This window comes from Megalobrama amblycephala, linkage group LG5, assembly GCF_018812025.1.
Source record: "Megalobrama amblycephala isolate DHTTF-2021 linkage group LG5, ASM1881202v1, whole genome shotgun sequence".
In the NCBI taxonomy this organism is placed as follows: Eukaryota; Metazoa; Chordata; class Actinopteri; order Cypriniformes; family Xenocyprididae; genus Megalobrama; species Megalobrama amblycephala.
In genome coordinates this window covers 26302534-26322535 of record NC_063048.1, presented here as the reverse complement: position 1 = coordinate 26322535, position 20002 = coordinate 26302534, and the positions used below count along the sequence as shown (strand labels likewise).

The window sequence follows — 20002 nt, the reverse complement described above, 5'->3', positions numbered from 1 at the left end:
TAGAAAGATAACAGTGCATGGTTTTGTCTTATAAAGGTCAGCTCATGTCTTTATTAGTTCATGATAAAAAAGAAGCTAAACCTGAAGGAAACTGGTTCTCAAGTGAGTCATCTTTGATGTAGGAAGGAATGCAGGGCAACTCGGTTTTAGATGATAAAGAACAGGTTTAAATTAGGTAACAGATAGAGAAAGTTTTTTTTTTTTTTTTTTTATGGAAATCTTTTGTAACACTATACATGTCTTTACTGTCACTTTTGATAATTTTAATGCTACCTTGATAAATAAAAGTATTCATTTATTTCAAAAAAAGAAATCAGCGTACTGGCCCCAAACTTTTGAATGGTAATCAAAATGACAATAAAAACAGTATTCGTGAAACAGTCACTCTCATGAATTCTCCAGCTGTGCAACAACAATGTTTCTTTGTTTAATAAATACCCACATCGTGTAGTCGAATTAATGAATAAACAGACGTTTATTATTATGAGACACAACCCAGTTGACGACTGCTGCTTTCCCCTAAGTGTCTTTGTTTGTGAGTGCCAACTGTCTGTCACATGTATTTGTCATCCTGTGAGACCTTTCTGTCCCCTTCCCTTCTTCCTATCTGTTGCATGTTCTAGTCTGTCCCATCTGCCCAGGTTTCTTCTAAGGCCACCTTACAGGTGAGAGGTTTTTTTTGCCAAAAGGATCTGCAATCTTCTCAAAAGTGCTGTGGGCTTCTGATATTGTATAACAAAAATGCTTTAAGGGCCTGTTTTTAAACCATTATTTGAGAACGGCTTAAAACCCTAGCAAACTGAGTCTGTGAAAGTTTGGGGATCCCACAGGAAGTACCACTGCACTGGGAGATAAGCTTTGCTTTGATTCTTGTGAAACTGGGCACTATTTGGCTTGGACATGTGTTTTTTTTCCTCTTAGCTTCTCTTCAGGCTCTCTTTCAATGCAGCCTGTAAAGCTTCTATTCCCATCATGCCTTGAAGCGAGAGCCCTGTGCAGGCCATAGACTAACTCTATACCCACTTGCTTGTATGCCTGAAGTGCCATTATTGACAAAAAGCTTCACAAAGCATGAAGATCCTGCAGCCTATTTAACATGGGATAACACCATCCGCCAATGGCTGGGCCAAATGAACTTTAGCCCTGCTGTCTGGATTAGACTTGAGCCTGGCAACCAGTGGACTGCTGATGGGGACTTTTCTTTTGTTGACAAGTTTTAAAGGGCACCCAGGCTCAATTCACTCCTTTCTAATGCACAAAGACATAGCAAATCAGGGCATGAACATCACAGAGAGAGGGAAAAAAAAAAAAAAATTAAACAAATAAAAAACATTTCTTTTGGTTGTTTGTCTTTTATGTGTTTGTTGTGCGTCTTTGTGGATGGCCGTTGCTGGGTGTCTGTCATAATTGGCTGGGATTGGCTAGTATTATTTCTACTTTGCTATTTATTTATTTTTTTCTGTGTAAATGTTTCTCTTTAAGGTATAGGCTAATGTAGGAAAATTAGGCTTTATAAAAGATATTTAGATACAAGTAAAATATTGCAAATACACAAATATATATATATTTGGGGATTTGTTTTTAATGAACCTACAAGTTTGATTAAACCGTGTTATTCTAAATATGAGGGAAGAACAAAACTCTAAACTTGGTTAAGGTATTTATCTGACAAAAGTATTTGTCAAAAGTCTGTCATCAGAATGATTTGGTATAATGACCTCCCATAAGCGTCTCCCATGATTGCGTTCCCAAACACCAGCGTCCAAACGCAAGATAACAAGAGTCACAGTTTCTTCCCTGATTGCAGCAACTTGCATTTTTATTACAGATATTTTGCGCCAATTTCCCAGGAAGTGAGAATTTTTTTTTTCTCTTTAACACATGGGATGGAAATGCTGCTTTATTCCCAAATGTTTTATGCGATAATCCAATTTTGCACACAAGTTAAATTTGCAACTTTGGATGGAAACATATACCCCTGGTTTCTTAAGCCTGGTTCCAGACTAAAATGCGTGTCTGAGCTGTCTTAACTGAAAACAAAATGCACAGACATATCTTAAAATAAACAGTACCATTGTTGTTTCTTTCTAAGGCACATTTATAAAAGCTACATAAATGTCCTAATTGAAAAAGGCCTGATCCTGGCTTAATCGAAGCCCTGTCTGTTTTGGAAACCAGGCCATAGATTAATAATCAAATCAGCATAATAGAGTGATTTCTGAAGGATGCTTTGCCATCACAGCAATAACAGGTATTTTAATTTGTAAAAATGTTTTAATGGTTATTTCCTGTATTTTTCATCAAATAACTGTTGCCCCAAACTTTTTAACACTAGTGTGTGTGTGTTTTTAACAATTCTAAAATAAATTCTAAAATGAATAATTCAAGCAGTATCTTCAAATCTAACATTTTGTATGTCATATTAAAAAAAGCAAACACCCTATTTTCCCATTCACTAGTATGTTTCATTTCAGGAATATTTTAGCATTGTCAAGTGTTGGTGTTTTGGTGTGCCTTTTCTTGGGTAATGACCAAAATTATGTTAATATCTTGCTTTCTATCATCCATAGCACTGTGAAGAGAACAAGTTCATCTGAGCATGTCGGCCCCAACAACAGGAAAGACAGTGGCGTGGACTCCAAAAACAACCGCACACGCACTGGTTCCACAGGGAGCAACTCCAGTGGCAAGAAAGCCACAGAAAAGTATGGAAATGAATATATATTTTGACTTTGTACCCATGTGATATGGGAATGACTCAAACAATCAAACATTGCACACACACATAGACAAGCACATTTGGGTGACTTTGTTTCCTTTCTCACTCCCTGCAGCAAACAGAGGGAGCCTGTTTTCAGCGCAGGTAAGAGTCGGGTGCCCTGTTCCAATGTGATAGAGTATGAACCATGACTGGATCAGTCACAAACAAAGCAACGGTTATACTGTAATTTCTCTTTTTGACTGGACATTCCAAAAAGTGCAGACTTTGCTAGCTCTGGTAAACCACATGTCCATTAAATGAATGGCTGACCACCCAGAAGCTCTTTTGTTTAGCAGCAATACAGCTCATTTAGAAGGTGGACAGATGTTGTAATGAGGGACAGGAATTGAAGGGGAAAAAAAGGTTTCTTGCTTCTGCTTGCGTGCTCTCCAGTCATTGCTCATGAAGTTCACTGTCACTGCATTGGTCTATATGGTGCTGTACAGTCTTTTTCAGTTCATTTCACAGTTCAATTACCTGCTATTATTTTATCAGTAACATCATCTCTTATCAAAAACATTTTCACTTTTTCTCATTTTTATGTTTGTGTACTTATATTTTGCGTTTTTATATTTATTCAATTTTATTTTTAGTGTCAAATTTATAATAAAATAATACTTAATAATAGAAACTTTTTACCGTAGTAAGTATAGTTATTATGCATAGAAACTGCACTGAGAGAGTAATTAACATAATTCTGTAGAGTACAGGGTCTTTTTCAAACAAAAGAAGCTTGAAATCTTCAAGGTCCAATAGCCGTTTATAGTCATTGTGTTTATCTATTATACATCAGTTCTGGTCAGAAGCTGTGCAGGCTTCATTTTTTTTTTTAAAGAATACAAAGGAGCAGGAGCAGTTCTTGGGAATGTCAGAACAAATTTGATTTGGTGTCAGTGTAAAAGCAGAGCGTCCTAAATAAAACTAGCTGTTCTGCCTGAAGGCTGGATTTGCATGTTCCTTACTGTACATTTGACCCAGTTGCTGTATTTAACTGTGCCAAATACTGTGATTTAATTGAAGTCATCAAGACAGCAATTCCAGATGTTAAATATACAGCACACCAAATTAATCAAACACCAGTGGAGATTGGTTAAATAGAGCGCTTGATAAATGAAACAACTTTCCTGGAGGAGCTTGTAGAGTAATTACCCAGACATGGCAACCTGGGATCTTATGAAAAGGGATCTGTCTTACCATGAGCCTTCTTCTTCCATCTTACATGATTGTCTCTGTCTCTGTACGTTTACAAAGGGATGCGACGTGTGACGCACTGCAAAGGTAGGCGCTGTTTGTCAACTGCCCCTTGTGTGAGCAGCTCTGTGGATAAAACTTGGTTCTCAAAGCCAGAGGGAAGTTATTTATATCACTTCAACAAATAAAGAAGGCAATTACAACTCTGCTTACACATGCAATGACAGCTGGTGGAGTGGAGAATAATTATTTATGAAGTGCCAGATACTGTAAAATTATTTTAATAAAGACCCCGTGAACAACCAGTGTTTGATATGACAGGAAATTACATCATAGAGGGGGCATCTGCAGACTCATGGCTGTGTGTCAAGGTCAGTAAATTGCTTAAAATATTAGATAATTTGAGCTTTTTATGACAAGGCAAGGTTAGTGCAGGTGGTAAAATGTCATGTGGTTTAACTCAAACAAATTATGATTATTAATGTTATTTGTAAAAAAAAAAAAAAAAAAAATTTACTCTGAAAAAACATTTAAAACCTATTTTGAAAATAATAATTAGGATGTGCACACTCACATGTATATAAGGTCTAAAGCCCTGGGTATACTTCGTTTTTTTTAACGTGTACGCTAGTGTCGAATGTACAGCCTTGCTAAGTATACTTCATTTGACTCATACACAGGCGTTCGATGCACGCGCAGTTTTGAGCAATCTCTTGCCACAAGTTACAGCCATGTAAACATCTTTGTATTCTTTCATGCTAGTGTTGTACATACAAAGTTTTTTTCTAACCTCTTCACACAATCTCTAATCTATGTAGGCCTCCATTTTCACTGTAGCTTGCATGCGTTCCGATCTGTTCTGTTTATGCGTTTTTTCTTCAACTACCTTGTGAATTGATGCCCCCAGGGCATGGTTGCCACCTTGTGGATAAACTAATTACTGAAAAAAAATAAAAAATTAAATGTGCATGTGCTACCTGCGCATACAAGTACGTACAGTTACAAAAATCTGGTGGTGCGCGTACTCTTCCGATGACGAAATTCGCGTTACGCGCACTGTACGCAGACCCTTCCGTATGTGTAAAAAGTGAACTATACTTTGGGCTTCAGGAACATATTTTTCATTAATGTAAACGTTTTTGAAAATGGGATAGATGTTTTTTTTTAAAACCATATGATTCCAACACTAATAAAAAGAGTACATTTTTGTTATATGTCTTTTAAACTAAGTGATTTTTGCCACAAACCTGTGATTTTTAGGGGTCTTTTAGAGATTTCTTACTCTTTTACATTGATTGTTTCTGCTGTAAAATGTCCATTTATACAGTTTATACTGCTATGGGACAGTAATCTGTCTGACTTTGACAGCTCTGGCTTCATATTATGAAAGAATCAGCATCCACAGAGCTGACTTGCATAAAGGGATTGATTAGACAAATGCGTGTGTGATAGAAGTTCCCACCCTTGCTCCAGAAATGCCACCCTTCCCAATAAACTAATGCGCACTCTCTGTAACAACCCTTCTGAGTGATGCCAACCTGTGGTTGATTGCAGTGGTGCTAAAACACAAGCTGTTAACTCTTGAGTTACGCTGCTCTGACAGCTCCTGGGTGTTTTGCTCACTGCTCATGGCACTTGTTTTTCCACATGCACCATGGGAACACAACAGTTTCCTGCAGTCACACAGCAGCTCGCTGGATGGTTTTTAGTCCAGTAGTTTAATGCCACTTTTTGCTCCACGCACACTTGTTTGTTCTTTCCGTCCCGGTAAGGGCATTTATCATTCTGCGCCAACCAGCTCTTCTATTTTTTTTTTTTTTCCCCGCTCTGAAACTGTAGTGTTTGGTGTTTATCAGAAATCTGAAATTAAATGTCAAACACATGCAGGTCTGTGTGCAGTGTGTCACTAAGTGGAAATTATTTTCCCCAAACTAGTCTTCGATGTTGATGCAACATCTGGTGAATGACTCATTGTGTTTTAAAGTCACAAAAAACTTGTAAGGCAAACAAATTAAAATGCCATAATTAGGACATTAGAGTAATGTTTCTTCAGAATAAGTTTTATCAGTTTGTTTCCAGTATTTCTGGTTTTCCCCTAGGATAATAGATTCCCATGCGCCTCCCCTACCCACTGTAAAAGTCATTCTCGTAAATCAGCATTTTTGGCTTGCTTTCCAGAAAGAATAAAAAAAAAAAAAAAAAAATAATATATATATATATATATATATATATATATATATATATATATATATATAATATTATAAAACCAGATACAAAAATAATATATATTTTTTTAAATAATTTTTTGATTTATTTTTCTTATCTTGTTCTCTCAAAACAAGAAGAAAAAATAATAATTTGCCGTAATAAGCTTCTTAATTCGAGATATTGTCTGAAAATTATCTTACACGTATTTGCTAAATTGATCTTGGATATGTTGCTGGAAAACAAGACAAAAATACTGATTCTGAAAAAGAATTTTTTGCAGTGTGGTTTCTTAGTATTGTGGAAGCCTTGTCATCTTGTTAGTATGGTGGAATCTAAAGCTGTTGGACCATGTCTGATCATGATTATACTTCACCTCTCCACCCTCCCCTGCACCTGCCCTGTCCAATTTGACCACTTCACCTAGTAACCGTGCAGATCTACCTGCACCGACCGTCAAAAAGGACCGGATCTACCGAGCCCCCCAAATCCACGTCAGCCGTGCCCTCGCAGTCTGCGAACACCCCACCAGAGGCCAAGATTTTGCCTGACAGAGCAGCCCGGCTTGGAAGCCAAAAGATCCCTCCGTTTACCCTTCCTCTGAGGAAGTGTACTTCTCAGTCAGTCCACACGCCCTTAGATATGACCACTTACAGGAGCCCGATCAAATCTCCCAGCCAGTATTTTCAAATCTGTTACTGATCAAAACAGCTGTAATATTAGCCATAGTCAGGTGTTTTTAAGGATCTTTATGATTCTTTTGTTCTGTTTTGTTCTTTTTGTTTTGATTGTCTTTATGTTAAGCTGCATGTTCACACTTTTGTCTTTTTGCTTTTGGATAGGTTTGTTTTGTTTAAGTGTGCATTTTATTAACTGTACATTTCCTTTTCCTTTGTGTTTGCATGCATGCCTATCTGTGACTTTATTTTCTCTATGACTAATTTATCAAACCATGAAAATGCTATATTCACTTGCTTCTGCATTTGACTTTGCATTGTCTTTACATTTAAATGGACTGTATCTCAAATACTGTACTTAATAAAATGTATCAAAGCATTTCCTTTTAAATCTCACTGACCTATTTTATTATTTTCAGAACATAATATATATTATTCTAAACACTATGTTGCAATTGCTTCTAATCCTCCTTTTGGGATAAAATTCCTATTATTTTATCTTGAATTAACATTTAATAAAGTTTGGGGTCGGTACAATTTTTTTTATGTGTTTGAAAGAAGTCTCTTATGTTTACCAAAGCTGCATTTATTTGATCAAACATAAGCAGTTGTGTTGCTTAATATTTTTGTAAAAACCATGAGACATTTTTTCAGGATTCTTTGATGAATAGAAAGTTCAAAGTTCATTTTAAAGCTTTTTAGTTGATGCTAAAACATGTACATTATTACAAATATCTTTATTGTCACTTTGATCAATTTAATGCATCCTTGCTGAATAAAAGTATAGTTCTTCCAAAAAAACAAAAAAAAAAAGTCCCTGACCCCAAACTTTTGAACAGTAGTCTTCATTATATCTGAATCAAATTAACTATTCTATCTCAATCAAAATCTTGTGACATTAACCACAACAGATCACAGCAATCCTTCACAGACCCATGCATTTTCTTGCTCTAAAAATCTGTGTTGCTTTTTCTAGATGAAGGGTATGTCAAAATGTATTTGAAGGGACGACCCATCACCATGTACATGCCCAAAGACCTGGTGGACACATATTGCCTGGAAACAAAGGCTGACTTGCCTCCAAAAAAACTGAAACTAGACTGGGTGTATCCTTTTATTGCTGCATGTGAAATAGAAATAGAAATGGAATTGCATTTGGATTGATTCTTGTATTGAACGCTCATTGCTGTAAGATTGAATTAAACTGTGATTTATTATTGCACAGAAAGCTGGTAAAAAATGTCATGGTCAAAATGTATGGGGTATAATTCATTGTGTTGTACTAATTCCATATTCACATTTCAAAGTTGCTGAATTTTGAAGCATGAATGATGTCTATACCCTGGTTTCTCTCTGGCTCTGCTGAGCACTGCAGCCTGTCAGAGTGGGATATTTTCTGCACATCTTAATGCACTGGTACGTTCTCTGAAAAGGACTTTGTTAGACAGAACTGAGAAATCTATGAAACATAACAATTAAAGAAAATATTTAGTGGTCAGCTGGAACTTCACCAAAAATAAAAATGTAAAGCTTTTTCTCTTTCACAGAAAAAGCCCTTCAGAGCTGAGGTTTGTTCTTTGTTAAGCTCATATAGAGTAAAGTCGGCATGAAACGGAAGTTGCCATAGTCTTTTCTTCCCTATTGTTACACATATCCAAGTGAAATGGCTTGTCAAACAAGAGTGGGGGGAAAGGGTGGGACTTGATTTTGTCCATCAGGAATTGATTGGATGGTTGTGGTTTGCTATTGCTGTGAGTGACAGGTTGTCCCGCCCTCATGCCTGTAAACACGTCATCACAGAAGAGAAGAAATGTCGCTGCAATAGGGAAGGGAAGTTACTTTGATTAAATATTACGAGTGATGTGCACGGATACATCTTTTATAATAAATACTGCAGTATTCCATAAAAAACAAGAATTGTCAATTTCATGATGACTTTAACTATGACCCAGTTATGGTTACCGGGGCCGCGACTGTCGATCCAACCTGTACTTGCTCCCGACAGGGGAAACGGTTTACTTCATTGCCTCTGTGGTCGTGCTGTATAATGTGGATGAGCAACTGCAAAGACACTACACTGGACATACTGATGATATCAAGTGGTAAGACTTAAACTTCTGTATGTATTATGTCATTGTCCATGTGGTCATTATAGCATGCACTGATCTCACACTCTGTAAGATCATTGGGGTTACACTTTATTTTAAAGGTGCCCTAGAACCAGTTTTTACAAGATGTAATATAAGTCTAAGGTGTCCCCTGAATATGTCTGAAGTTTCAGCTCAAAATACCCCATAGATTTTTTTAATTAATTTTTTTTAACTGCCTATTTTAAAGCATCAAATGACGAGTTAACGACTATGCACCAATTCAGGCTGCGGCCCCTTTAAATCACGCGCTCCCTGCCCCCCCCGAGCTCTCGACTATAATACAGTGCATTTACAAAGTTCACACAGCTAATATAACCCTCAAATGGATCTTTACAAAATGTTGTCATGCATACTGCATGCATGCGTCGGATCATGTGAGTATAGTATTTATTTGGATGTTTACATTTGATTCTGAATGAGTTTGATAGTATGCTCCGTGGCTAAAGCTAACATTACACACTGTTGGAGAGATTTATAAAGAATGAAGTTGTGTTTATGCATTATACAGACAGCAAGTGTTTAAAAATGAAAATAGCGATGGCTCTCTTGTCTCCGTGAATACAGTAAGAAACGATGGTAATGTTAACCACATTTAACAGTACATTAGCAACATGCTAACGAAACATTTAGAAAGACAATTTACAAATATCACTAAAAATATCATGATATCATGGATCATGAAAGTTATTATTGCTCCATCTGCCATTTTTCGCTATTGTTCTTGTCACGATCACCTGTGAGAGTGCCTTCAGCCTCTAGAGGGCACTCCTTCCCGGACTCATTGTTTCACTCATTTCATGAACTACATTTCCCATATACACTCCCTGGACTAATTACCATTCATCATTGCACCCAGCTGTTTTGTGTTTGTTAATTAGTGTTTGTCTATTTAATCTCAGTTGTGTCTGTCCCTGGTGGTGGTTCGTTGTATTTGTTACGTGCACTGTTTATATCTCTGGCTTGTTGTTTTGTGGACTGATTACCTGGATTTTGACCTCTTGCCTGCCTTGGATTACGTTTCTGGACTCCCCAATAAATACTTATGCTGCACTTGGATCTGTTACATCTTGTTCTTGTGCACCCGTGACAGAACGAACCACCACTATGCAAGGATCCAGCAGCAGGAGACTCCGGTCATCAGTGGGGGCTGAGGAGGCTCAGGCCCTTTTGGCGACTCTCCGCCAGAGGAGAATGGGAGTGCGGGCATTCGTCCAGAAGTTCTGGTCACGGGCGGAGGGGTATGGTCTCTCTGATACGGTCCTCAAAGACACTATTAATAACTGTCTGGATAGACCTCTGCCGCAGTGGGAGATGGAGCTGGTAAGGGGGTTAAACTTTTGGAATTTCTCCAATTACCTGCATCTGCGTGGGAATGGGCCGCTTCGACTACCTCCAGCACCCGCTCCAGCCCGTGTGCCCGCTCCAGCCAGTGAGTCCACTCCAGAGCCCGCTCCAGCCAGTGAGTCCACTCCAGAGCCCGTTCCAGCCAGTGAGTCCACTCCAGAGCCCGCTCCAGCCAGTGAGTCCACTCCAGAGCCCGCTCCAGCCAGTGAGTCCACTCCAGAGCCCGCTCCAGCCAGTGAGTCCACTCCAGAGCCCGCTCCAGCCAGTGAGTCCACTCCAGAGCCCGCTCCAGCCAGTGAGTCCACTCCAGAGCCCGCTCCAGCCAGTGAGTCCACTCCAGAGCCCGCTCCAGCCAGTGAGTCCACTCCAGAGCCCGCTCCAGCCAGTGAGTCCACTCCAGAGCCCGCTCCAGCCAGTGAGTCCACTCCAGAGCCCGCTCCAGCCAGTGAGTCCACTCCAGAGCCCGCTCCAGCCAGTGAGTCCACTCCAGAGCCCGCTCCAGCCAGTGAGTCCACTCCAGAGCCCGCTCCAGCCAGTGAGTCCACTCCAGTCTCGCATGCTCTCCCTGTCAGTCCCGTGATGGCCAGGAGGGCTGTCTTCACTTTTTATATTTTGGCTGTCTTGCGTGCCTGGAGGATGCACTCAGAACAGCCCGAGCCCGCTTCAGCCAGTGAGTCCACTCCAGCCAGTGAGTCCACTCCAGCCAGTGAGTCCACTCCAGCCAGTGAGTCCACTCCAGCCAGTGAGTCCACTCCAGCCAGTGAGTCCACTCCAGCCAGTGAGTCCACTCCAGCCAGTGAGTCCACTCCAGCCAGTGAGTCCACTCCAGCCAGTGAGTCCACTCCAGCCAGTGAGTCCACTCCAGCCAGTGAGTCCACTCCAGCCAGTGAGTCCACTCCAGCCAGTGAGTCCGCTTCAGTCAGTGAGTCCATTCCAGAGCCCGCTTCAGTCAGTGAGTCCATTCCAGAGCCCGCTTCAGTCAGTGAGTCCGCTCCAGCCAGTGAGTCCACTCCAGAGCCCGCTCCAGCCAGTGAGTCCACTCCAGAGCCCGCTCCAGTCAGTGAGTCCACTCCAGAGCCCGCTCCAGTCAGTGAGTCCACTCCAGAGCCCGCTCCAGCCAGTGAGTCCGCTCCAGCCAGTGAGTCCGCTCCAGCCAGTGAGTCCGCTCCAGCCAGTGAGTCCGCTCCAGCCAGTGGCTCTACTACTGAGCCCGCTCCAGCCAGTGGCTCTACTACTGAGCCCGCTCCAGCCAGTGGCTCTACTACTGAGCCCGCTCCAGCCAGTGAGTCCACTACAGAGCCCGCTCCAGCCAGTGAGTCCACTCCAGAGCCCGCTCCAGCCAGTGAGTCTACTACAGAGCCCGCTCCAGCCAGTGAGTCTACTACAGAGCCCGCTCCAGCCAGTGAGTCTACTACAGAGCCCGCTCCAGCCAGTGAGTCTACTACAGAGCACGCTGCCGTCCCAGAGCAGCCCCAGCTTGAGCACGCTGCCGTCCCAGAGCAGCCCCAGCCTGAGCACGCTGCCGTCCCAGAGCAGCCCCAGCCTGGGCACGCTGCCGTCCCAGAGCAGCCCCAGTCTGAGCCCGCTGCCGTCCCTGAGTCCTCCGCTCTCCCTGATACGGCCACGGAGACCGTTACCGAGCTGTCCGCTCCCCTTGATACGGCCACGGAGGCCGTCACCGAGCTGTCCGCTCTCTCTGATACGGCCACGGAGGCCGTCACCGAGCTGTCCGCTCTCCCTGATATGGCCATGAAGCACCCTTGGCCTACTGCCCTGCCGCCGTCCAAGCCTTCTGCTCTGCCGCCACCGCCCAGATCTTCTGTCCTGCCGCCGTCAACCAAGCCGTCTGTCCTGCCACCGTCGTCCAGGCTTCCTGCCCTGCTGCCACTGCCCCGGCCGTTGGAACCGTTGGAACCCGCCTGGTCAGTTCCGCCAGCACCGCCCTGGCACTCAGCCAGGATTCCAGAGGCGCTGGCACCAGCCTGGTCAGTTCCTCCAGCACCACCCTGGCACCCAGCCAGGACTCTAGAACCGCTGGAACCAGCCTGGTCAGTTCCTCCAGCACCACCCTGGCTATCAGTTGGGGACCCTGGATCTGGCCCACCATCCCTCCCCCTGATCCTCCTCCTGTCCACCTCCCTCCTGAGTTTTTTTTTTTTTTGTGTTTTTGTTTTTTGTCTGGTGGAGCGTCTGGTAGCCGCTCCTTTGAGGGGGTAATGTCACGATCACCTGTGAGAGTGCCTTCAGCCTCTAGAGGGCACTCCTTCCCGGACTCATTGTTTCACTCATTTCATGAACTACATTTCCCATATACACTCCCTGGACTAATTACCATTCATCATTGCACCCAGCTGTTTTGTGTTTGTTAATTAGTGTTTGTCTATTTAATCTCAGTTGTGTCTGTCCCTGGTGGTGGTTCGTTGTATTTGTTACGTGCACTGTTTATATCTCTGGCTTGTTGTTTTGTGGACTGATTACCTGGATTTTGACCTCTTGCCTGCCTTGGATTACGTTTCTGGACTCCCCAATAAATACTTATGCTGCACTTGGATCTGTTACATCTTGTTCTTGTGCACCCGTGACAGTTCTTGCTTGCTTACCTAGTCTGATGAATCAGCTGTGCACAGATCCAGACGTTAATACTGGCTGCCCTTGTCTAATGCCTTGAACATGGGCTGGCATATGCAAATATTGGGGGCATACATATTAATGAACATATTAATGAACGGTGTTATGTTGAGATTCGCCTGTTCTTCGGAGGTCTTTTAAACAAATGAGATTTACATAAGGAGGAGGAAACAATGGAGTTTGAGACTCACTCTATGTCATTTCCATGTACTGAACTCTTGTTATTTAACTATGCCAAGGTAAATTAAATTTTTGATTCTAGGGCACCTTTAAGGTATCAGTATAACAGTGTAATTTATACACTGCTCAAAAAAATTAAAGGAACACTTTGAAAACACATCAGATCTCAATGGGGGAAAAAAATATATCATGCTGTATATCTATACTGGTATGGATTGGGTAATGTGTTAGGATCCAAAGGATGCCACATCGTTTGATGGAAATGAAAATTATTAACCTACAGAGGACTGAATTCAAAAACACCCGAAAATCAAAGTGAAAAAATAATGCAGCAGGCTAGTCCATTTTGCTGAAATTTCATTGCAGCAACTCAAAATGGTATTCAGTAATTTGTATGGCCTCCACATGCTGGTGTTCAATGGCAAAAGCCAATCAAGCTCCACGGTGCTGGGCAGTGAGCACAGGGCCCACTAGAGGACATCGGGCCCTCGGGCCATCCTCATGAAGTCTGTTTCTGATTGTTTGGTCGGAGACATTCACACCAGTGGCCTGCTGGTGGTCATTTTGAGGGCTCTGGCAGTGATCATCCTGTTCCTCCTTGCACAAAGGAGTAGATACCAGTCCTGCTGATGGGTTAAGGACCTTCTACAGCCCTGTCCAGCTCTTCTAGAGTAACTGCCTGCCTCCTGGAATCTTCTCCATGCTCTTGAGACTGTGCTGGGAGATACAGCAAACCTTCTGGCAAAGGCACGTATTGATGTGCCATCCTGGAGGAGTTAGACTGCCTGTGCAAACTCTGTATCGCCTCATGCTACCAGTAGTGACACTGACCCTAGCCAAATGCAAAACTAGTGAAAAACAGTCAGAAAAGATGAGTAGGGGAAAAAATGTCAGTGCACCTCCACCTGTAAAACCATTTCTGTTTTGGGGGTCTTCTCATTGTTGCCCATCTAGTGCACCTGTGTTGTTAATTTCATTAACACCAAAGCAACTGAAACTGATTAATAACCCCCTCTGCTACTTAACTGACCAGATCAATATCCCAGGAGTTTAACTGACTTGATGCTATTCTCTGATTAAAAAGTGTTCCTTTAAATTTTTTGAGCAGTGTACATTTAAGCACTGAGTAATAATAATTAACTGCATGTACTTACTATAGGTTTAAGGTTAGGGTGAGGGTTTGGTTTAGGGTTAATTGCATGTAACTATACATAATTTCTAGTTATTACTACTGTAACTACATGTAATGTGTAACAATGACACAATAAAGTGTTACCATCATTGGACTAGTACAGTATCTTTTAAATATTTTAATAAACAGCCATATTTAAAGAACATAATGCTTTTTAAATTATTATTCGCATATTGTGCAGTTTAATATTTCAAAACTATGCTGAATAAAGGATTTCTGAGCCGTGCTGTTTAATTTTCTGCTGTGCAGTTCTTCAGCATTTAATCAGCATATTAGTATGATTTCTGAAGGTTCATGAAGACTGGAGTAATGATGCTGAAAATTCAGCTTTGCCATCACAGGAATAAATTAATTTTAAAATATATTAAAATAAAAAACAGTTTAGCATTTAACAGCAGCATTTCACATCATTGCTGTATTAACCTTAGTAAACATAAGACACTTCTTTCGAAAACATTTAAAAATGTTTCTGACCGCAAACTTTTGAATGGTACTGTGTATTAATGCCATCTCTGGGACCCCAAACTTAAAAACAGACAAAGAAAAACATGACAAAGCGAGTACTTTACCACTTGACCTCCAGCTGATAGACACACAGCTACAGCAACTACTGTCAGAAAACTTTGTTCTAAACACATAAAACTTCATACTTTTTCAACTCTATAGGAATTTACAGAATGTCAAAATTATTCATTATAAGTCAAAGCCCTTGAGCAAGAAAAGCATAAACAGAAACCAAAAACCTGTGATTAAGATGTAGATCTGTTTCCTGTGACTCATAATGCTCAAAGTCATTCCGTTGTGACGGCATTGGCTCACATGATATAAATGTGTGTTGTCCTCTCACTGCTGTGTCATCGCCTCTTCAACAGTCCCAGCTGTCTACATCTTTCACCTCTTTTCTCTTCCCCTACAGCCTCGCTGTCCATCCTGATAAAATCACCATAGCAACAGGACAAGTGGCTGGCACATCCTCAGATGGAAAAGTAAGATTAGTTATTCAGCCCAGATATTGTAAACCGATATCAATCGTACACATTAATAGCTTACTGCTAATATACAACAGGCTTGAGCTAGCGATATATCCTAATTATCACACGTGCCTCAGGGGTCTGTCATAACAAATGTGCAATCTCAAATCCAAATGCTTCAAATAGAAGTTTAATTGGTCTAATATGCTCAGTAAGTCTGTCTGTGTCTGGCAGCAGTTGGCTCCTCACGTGCGAGTGTGGGACTCTGTGAGTTTGAACACGTTGCACATCCTTGGAACCGGTTTCTTTGATCGAGCTCTGGTCTGCCTCTCCTTCTCAAAGTCGGTAAGAGCCAGTCACTCTACATTGTTACCAGACAAACATTCTCATGTGCTACTGCAAAATACAGCCTGTAGCTCTCTTTCTTTCTTATGAAATAAAAAGCACTGGATGGGTGATACTTTCTGTATTTTCTCTTCTTTGAATATAAGAGAGAGCTTTAGAATGATAAAAATGTCTTTTAAAACATTCAGAATGGTGGAAGCTGGTTGTGTGTTGTGGATGACTCCAATGACCACATTCTCTCTGTGTGGGACTGGCAGAGGGAAGAAAGACTAGCTGAAGTCAAGGTGAGTGCTTCCTAATGTGGTGTATTGACAGACAGCAGTGTCTATTTTTATGTGTACCTTGTATGTCAACGAGGGCAACATCTTTACGACTTCTCTTTCTCTGCTCTCACAGTGCTCCAACGAGTCAGTCTTTGCTGCTGATTTCCACCCGACAGATGCCAATATAATCGTCACGTGTGGAAAGTCGCATCTTTACTTCTGGTCGTTAGAAAAAGGGTCTCTTGTGAAAAAGCAGGGTCTTTTTGAGGTAATCTCCCATAAGTTTGTGGTCAAATTCAATGAAACTTTTCCATTTCATTGTTTAAATTTCATTTTTTGATAAATGATAGTGTGATGCATGTTTAGATATGGTAAAACATGTGCATTATGTACACTAGCAGTCAAAAGTTTAGACACATCAAAACTATAAAACAACACAAATGGAAGGATATGAATTTATATTATGTAGTAACCAAAAAAGTTGAAGTTTAGCTTCATCTGGTGCATAAACTAAAAAATGAACTAAAATTTTACTTTTGTAAAGAAATGTATACAGTGCCATTCAAAACTCTGGGGTCGATAAGATTTTGTAATTTTTTTTTTTGAAAGAAGTCTCTTATGTTCACCAAGGCTGTATTTATTTAATTAAAAATACAGTAAAAACAGTATTATTGTGAAATATTATTGCAATTTAAAATAACTGTTTTCTATTTGAATATATTTCTAAATGTAATTTATTTCTGTGATGGCAAAGCTGAATTTTCAGCATCATTACTCCAGTCTTCAGTGTCACACGATCCTTCAAAAATCATTCTAATATGCTGATTTGAAACATTTCTTTTTGTTATAAATGTTGAAAACTGATTTTTTTTAATATATATTTTTGTGGAAACCATGATACATTTTTTTCTGGATTCTTTGATGAATGAAAGTGTTCACAAGAAGAATTTATTTGAAATAGAAATATTTTGTCTTTTTAATCAATTTAATGTGTCCTTGGTGAATAAAAGTATTAAATTCTTTCATAAATGTTATATTTGTCTCCAAAACTAATTTCCAGCATTCAAAAATAAGCCTTTATCTAAACATCAATCAATCAAATGTGTCCAAACATTTCACTGTGTAGTTGTAGAATATATCCAACACATGTATTATCACTGTTTTTGTGTGTGTGATACATCTTTTGCATTTCTGCTTTAAAAATAAAGTCATATTTATGTTTCTTGCAGAAACAAGAGAAGCCCAAGTTTGTATTGTGTGTGACTTTTTCAGAAAATGGCGACGCCATCACTGGAGACTCAAGTGGAAATATACTTGTGTGGGGCAAAGGTAAAAGAATAAAAGGTTTATTGAGTTATTCATTGATTTATTTGTATGTTTTGTAAAAGCCTACCTCCATTGAACTTTGTAAAATATCTTCTTTATGAAATACAATAATGAATGTTGTAAAGCATAACAGCTGTGTGTTATCTAAGGGCGACCCTGCTGCTGCCGACAAAACATTCTTTATTTAATGATGATAAAAGAGAGATTGTGCTCCATTTTTACAGAAATCAATAAGACTCTTCATGTAGGTTGTGAACACCTTTGATTGTTAAACTGATTTCCGTTTATATAATGTTTGTTTTCTGGTCATGGTTCACAGGATCTAATCGTATTAGCTTGGCCATTCAGGGAGCACATGAGGCGAGCGTCTTTGCACTTTGCATGTTGAGAAATGGGACGCTGGTCTCAGGTGGGAAGGACCGTAAACTCATCTCATGGGATGAAAATTATCAAAAAATTCAAACGGTGGAGGTAAGGCATACATAGACATAATATTGATGCATTTTTAGCATAATCAAGCAATTAGCCATAATTTACATCCAATTTTGTATGTTACTTTCAGGTCCCCGAGTTATATGGCCCTATTCGAACAGTGGCTGAAGGACGGGGAGAAACGGTTCTTATTGGCACCACCAAAAACTATGTCCTACAAGGCAGTTTGGATGGGGAGTTTATACCCATCACCCAGGTAAGTTTACTAGTATAGGTACAATACCCAACAGTAAATGATATAGAGTAAAATTGAGATTTTCCATGGCTTGCTGGGGTCCTTAAAATACTTCAGTGGGTTTGTTGAGAAGATATATATTATATACATAACATCTAATTATTTACTTAAATAATTATTAGAGAAGAATGTGTCTATACTAGTCAATATTGGATATATATTGGAGACTGGGTATTTATCATGCTCATTTCTCAGACCTTTGCTGTCATCAAATACTCAATTAAAATTTGTCTTATCAGTAATACATTTTTTATAAAATAATTAGTTTATATTTTAAAATAAAACTAATAATTTAAATATTAAATATTACATATTTTATTATATATTTAAATATCACACACATATTTATAAAATATTTAAATTATTAAAATATTAATATTATTAATGTAATAACAGTTAATGATTAATAACAATAAATGTTAAATCATTACGAAATCTCAAAATTAAATTAATATCCATTTTCCAAACTGTGCATTATAATGTTGCAATGCCTAAACTCACTTTGGATTTTTGTTTTTGATGTTTTATTTTTAAATTAAATGCATTTTTAAATGAAATTATTTAGACAAAATTATTTATCTGTATTTGTCAATATTTTATATATATTGGATACTGTATATTTATTATGCTAAGAAGATTTATCATGCTGATATTTAAAAATATAATACATTGAAATTATAAAATTATTATATATAAAATTTATACTATTAAAATATTTAAATAAATAATTTAATAACACAGTTTAATGTAATCTTTAACAAATATCATAATTAATATCCATTTTCCATACTGTGCATTAGACTGTTGTGATGCCTAAAGTCTCTTTTGATTTTTTTTTTTTTTTTTTAATTAAATGATTTAGACAAAATAATTTATCTTTATTGGTCAATATTTGATAAATATTGGATACTGGATATTTATTATGCTAATTTCTCCCTATTTTTACATTTAGATGAGACCTTTAAATATTAAAAAATATGATACATTGAAATTCTAAAATTGTTACATATGTAATATTTATACTATTAAAATATTTAAATACATACATTAAACTGTGTTATTAAATTAATCTTCAGCAAATCTCAAAATTACATGATAATGTTGTGATGCCGTCCGACTTTCACTTGTAGCATATAAAACAACTGATTTTTGTTTTTGAAGTTTTATTTTAAAATGATTTAGGCATAGTAATTTATTGTATGTAAAATGTATTGTATTTAATTTAACATTTATTCCCTTGTATGTTGAAGCAAAATTAATCTTTTTAATGTAAAAGAGTAATTCAATTTGTGGATCTAATACAGAATATAACTGATGTTTTAAACTTTCTTAATGTTCGCATCCGTTTGATTGTTAGGGCCACACAGATGAGCTCTGGGGCCTGACTGTACACCCGCTGAAGCATCAGTTCCTCACCTGTGGCTATGACAAGCATGTCTGCCTGTGGGACTCTGTCTCCCATCAGCCCATCTGGACCAAAACATTGGAGGTGAGCGACCTGCCTCTGTAGGTTTCACTTGCATTAGTGTAAGTGTCATCTCACAGCTTGCACATGGGTTTCTTGTTATTGAAAACAAGTCACTACTGCAACTATAATGAAAAGAGCTGTGCTGTTCCTTAGGCTGAGATGTAACCGCATTTGTGTTGACAGGATGTTTGATTGAGCATGTATGTGTGTTTCCCTCACGGACAGGACGCCGCTCAATCGGCCGGCTTCCACCCTTCTGGGGCAACGGTTGCTATAGGAACACAGATGGGCAGGTGAGGCAAGCCATTTCTTTTCATCAATGGGGGTCCCTGACACATCATTACAATTCAGGAAAGTGGTCTAATAGAGTGTTACATGAAAGACTCAAACACTTATTATTATGCTAATGCCACACAGGAGCACAATACCATCCCAGCGGCATTCTTCAGCCATCTTTGATTTCCTAATAAAGGCTTTGGATGAAGACCTCATCTAGGAGTCTAACCTTTTATTATGTTTCAGTTTCTTCAGACCTGTGTGTTTAATATTGTCCTTTCACTCATTATCAATCTAT

General features: G+C 39.3%; 1 protein-coding gene across 9 annotated transcripts in view; it reads left to right on the top strand.

Annotated features, from left to right (window-relative positions):
• eml1 (EMAP like 1) overlaps nt 1–20002 on the top strand; it is a 64858-nt gene that overhangs the window by 39414 nt on the left and 5442 nt on the right. For 5 of the 9 annotated variants that reach the window (XM_048191546.1, XM_048191550.1, XM_048191555.1 and 2 more), the window contains 14 exons: nt 2571–2705; nt 2835–2863; nt 4013–4039; nt 7811–7940; nt 8787–8936; nt 15245–15314; nt 15534–15644; nt 15833–15928; nt 16041–16175; nt 17137–17236; nt 17553–17704; nt 17796–17921; nt 19318–19449; nt 19654–19721. In XM_048191546.1, coding sequence (XP_048047503.1) covers nt 2571–2705; nt 2835–2863; nt 4013–4039; nt 7811–7940; nt 8787–8936; nt 15245–15314; nt 15534–15644; nt 15833–15928; nt 16041–16175; nt 17137–17236; nt 17553–17704; nt 17796–17921; nt 19318–19449; nt 19654–19721 — 1461 coding nt within the window. The remainder of the gene's footprint in view (nt 1–2570; nt 2706–2834; nt 2864–4012; nt 4040–7810; nt 7941–8786; nt 8937–15244; nt 15315–15533; nt 15645–15832; nt 15929–16040; nt 16176–17136; nt 17237–17552; nt 17705–17795; nt 17922–19317; nt 19450–19653; nt 19722–20002) is intronic. The other 4 variants (XM_048191549.1, XM_048191551.1, XM_048191554.1 and 1 more) reach the window with 2 other exon arrangements.